This window comes from Antrostomus carolinensis, unplaced genomic scaffold, assembly GCF_000700745.2.
Source record: "Antrostomus carolinensis isolate BGI_N321 unplaced genomic scaffold, ASM70074v2 scaffold39216, whole genome shotgun sequence".
NCBI lineage: Eukaryota > Metazoa > Chordata > Aves > Caprimulgiformes > Caprimulgidae > Antrostomus > Antrostomus carolinensis.
Genome location: NW_010320487.1, coordinates 1 through 3,068, shown reverse-complemented (window position 1 = coordinate 3,068; position 3,068 = coordinate 1). Strand labels below are relative to the sequence as shown.

The window sequence follows — 3,068 nt, the reverse complement described above, 5'->3', positions numbered from 1 at the left end:
CCCCTGGGCTTTCCCTCGTGCTCCGGCTGCGCTGGCTGAGGAAGGCAGCTTTGCTGGGGTGGAGCAGGGGGTCTGGGGTCCTGAGCCCCGGGTTTGTGTGCTGAGCTGGAGGGGCAGAGCCCCATTGATTGCTCCAGGGTGGTCTTGAGCAGCTACACACAGCGGGCACCAGACCTGCCTCCCACCTCCCACTGTGGGCTGCATCCTGTGTCCCCCTCTTACCTGCACTGTGGGCAGGAGGAGGACGAGGGGACATGTGCTGCCCTCCTCTTCCTCACTGACACTGGAAGCCTTGTCACCTGCGCTGCCCAGTCCCTTTGGCTTGGACGAGGGTCACAGCCAAGCCCCCAGCGTGCCCCACCTCCCGTCCCCCATCCTCTCCATCACCCCTTCCTCCGGCGTGACTTGCCTGGAAGGAGCCGGGCAGGTGTCCCCAGCAGCTGGTCCATGCTCAGCTCCCCGTGTGCCGTGGGGCCACAGCCCCAGTGATCCTCAGAGCCGGGGAAGGACAAGCCCATATCCCACCCAGGTGCAGTAGCCATCGGCAGTGGGATTTGCCACAGCTGGTGCCAGAGTGCTCCAAACCCCCGGGGTTTGGGTTGGACTAGATGATCTCCAGAGGTCTCTTCCAGCCCCGACCATTCAGTGATTCTGTGTTTTGCTGCTGTTTAAACACTTCCAAGGATTTCCCACCAGGGACTGGTGTCTGGTGATGGTGCCGTGGCTGCTCAGCCAGCACGGCTGCATCTTGCTGGGGAGAGCACTGGGTTGGCTGCCGGTGCAGCCAGGATGGACCATGAGCAGATGTGGGTTGCAGGAGGGACAGTGGCTACTGGGGAGGGGAAAGGGGGGAACCCTCCATCCGAGGAGCAAACAGCAGGAGGAGGGAAGGGGTTGTCCTGCAGCAGGAGATGGTGGGGCTGGAGGAGGCATGGTAGGAGCGTGGTGGTACCAGAGTGGCTACCGGGGTGGCAGAGCTGCTTCCCATGGGACAGCCACCTCCATCCCAGCGTGCCACCACCGGGCAGAGCGGCTGTTGCAAACGATGCAGTCAGACAGCAGCAGGGAGGCATCGGGGAGGAGATGGAGGAACTTATAAACCAGGTAAAACACAACCCCAAATATCCTTGTCTCCTGGGGGAGGGTGATGGCAGGAGCACGCTCAGACTCTCCGGGGAGCTCCCACCAGGTCTTTGCTATAAGTTGGTGCTCCAGCTCCGTGGTGGCACACGTGTTGGCACACACCCATGGCCTTGGCTCCTCCTGAGGTCACCTCACTGCGCACATGTCCACGTGCAAGCATCCATTCTGGGGCAGAGCACCCAAAGCCAACCAGCCCCGAGGGTAACACCAGGGAAGGCAGCAGAGCTGCCCTGGCCACGGCCCGTGGTGGCACTTTGGTGTTCCAATGTGCTGCATTGCTACGAGTTGTCTTTGTTTTCCTGGTGAGGCAGCACCTCTTGATCTGTAACCTTCTCAGTGCTTGAAAACCAACCCACCAGCAACTGAGGAGGAGCCCAGCCAAGGACCCCCACCGCCCATCTGTGTGTGCACCGCTGTCCCCTGCGCTGGCACTGCTGCCCCGACTCCACACGTGCCACTGCCAGTTGGGACCAAGTGAGGAGAGGAGAGCGAAGGAAGGACAACCCCGCTGTCCCCTCAGATGCTCGTCTGCAGGTCACCATTGAGCAGGGTCCTCTGGGTTTCTGTGGTCTCGTTGAGCCTGGATTTGTCCTGCTTGCTGTCGCTCCGGTCCGCCTCATCCATGCCGCTGACCTTCACCAGGCAGAGAACGTTCTGAAAGCTCTTCTTGAAGTTGTCAGACAAGAAGGCGTAAAGGATGGGGTTGGCACAGCTGTTGGCATAACTGAGGACCACCACGAAGTCGAACATGCCTTTGAGGACAGGCGTGGGCACGATCAGGACGGAGACTGAGGAGACGTTAAAGATGTAGAAGGGGAGCCAGCAGAAGATGAAGACAGCAACCACAATGGAAACCATCCTGGTGACTTTCTTCTCAGACTTTTTCCTCTTGGAGGAGCCCACTCTGATGCCTGAGGACTTGACTTTGATAATGATGAACAAGTAGCAAAGGCAGATAATGGTGAGAGGCACCAGGAAGCCCAGGATGAAGGCATAGATGATGAAGCCCGTGTACCAGGCACCCGACTCTCCCGGCCAGATGATGGTGCAGCTACTCCTGCCGTGGTTATGCTGCACCCCAGCATAAATCATGATGGGCATGATCACCAAGAGGGAAACGCCCCAAACGGCCACATTGATCATTTTGGCTGTCCTGGGCCTCCTCCACTTGGCAGATTTAATGGGATGGACGACAGCCAGGTACCGGTCAACGCTCATGACCGTCAAGCAGAAGATACTGGTGAACTGGTTGATCCCATCCACTGTCATGACAATTCTGCAGATGGCTTTACCAAAGGGCCAGTGTACCAGGGCGACCTGCATGGCCAGGAAGGGCAGACCGAGCATGAACAGCTCATCTGCGATGGCCAGGTTGAGGATGTAGATGTTGGTGATGGTCTTCATCTTGGCATAACGAAGGATGACATATATCACCAGCGTGTTGCCGCACAGCCCGATGATGCAGACCACAAAGTAGATGAAGGTGAGGATGGCGTTGCTGGTCAGGTCAAAGTGGTGGCCTGTGGCGTTCTGTGACACGTTGGTAGGTGCTTCCATGGAGAAGTTGTCAAAGGGGGAAGCTGGGGAGAACCAAAACGCGGTGGCGTTGGGCAGTTGGTATTCCAGCTCCATGGTTCTGCTGGTCCCTGGGCACTGCTGGTTCAGAAGAGCCAAGATGTCATCTTCTCTTGCTCTGGGGATGGAGGAGAAGATTCTAGAAATCGGAGAATATCTAGAAATGAAGGGATTCTCGGGGAGGATTTACCCACCCTGCTGATGCTCCCTGGAGGGGCTCTCCCCAAACATCTCCCCTCCCTGGACACCCCACAGCTCCTCCCGACCCCGGCGCTACCGGAATCCTCACATCTCCCAACACACACCCGGTGAGTCCCGGTGGGTGTGACTGACACCGGGAGCACCGAGCG

General features: G+C 58.5%; 1 protein-coding gene across 1 annotated transcript; it reads right to left on the bottom strand.

Moving 5' to 3' along the window:
- Positions 1–1,659: 1,659 nt before the first annotated feature.
- On the bottom strand, positions 1,660–2,775 carry SSTR2 (somatostatin receptor 2). The gene has a single exon (XM_010169605.1). It carries the CDS (start codon positions 2,773–2,775, stop codon positions 1,660–1,662), a length of 1,116 nt encoding a protein of 371 aa, XP_010167907.1.
- Positions 2,776–3,068: the final 293 nt, after the last annotated feature.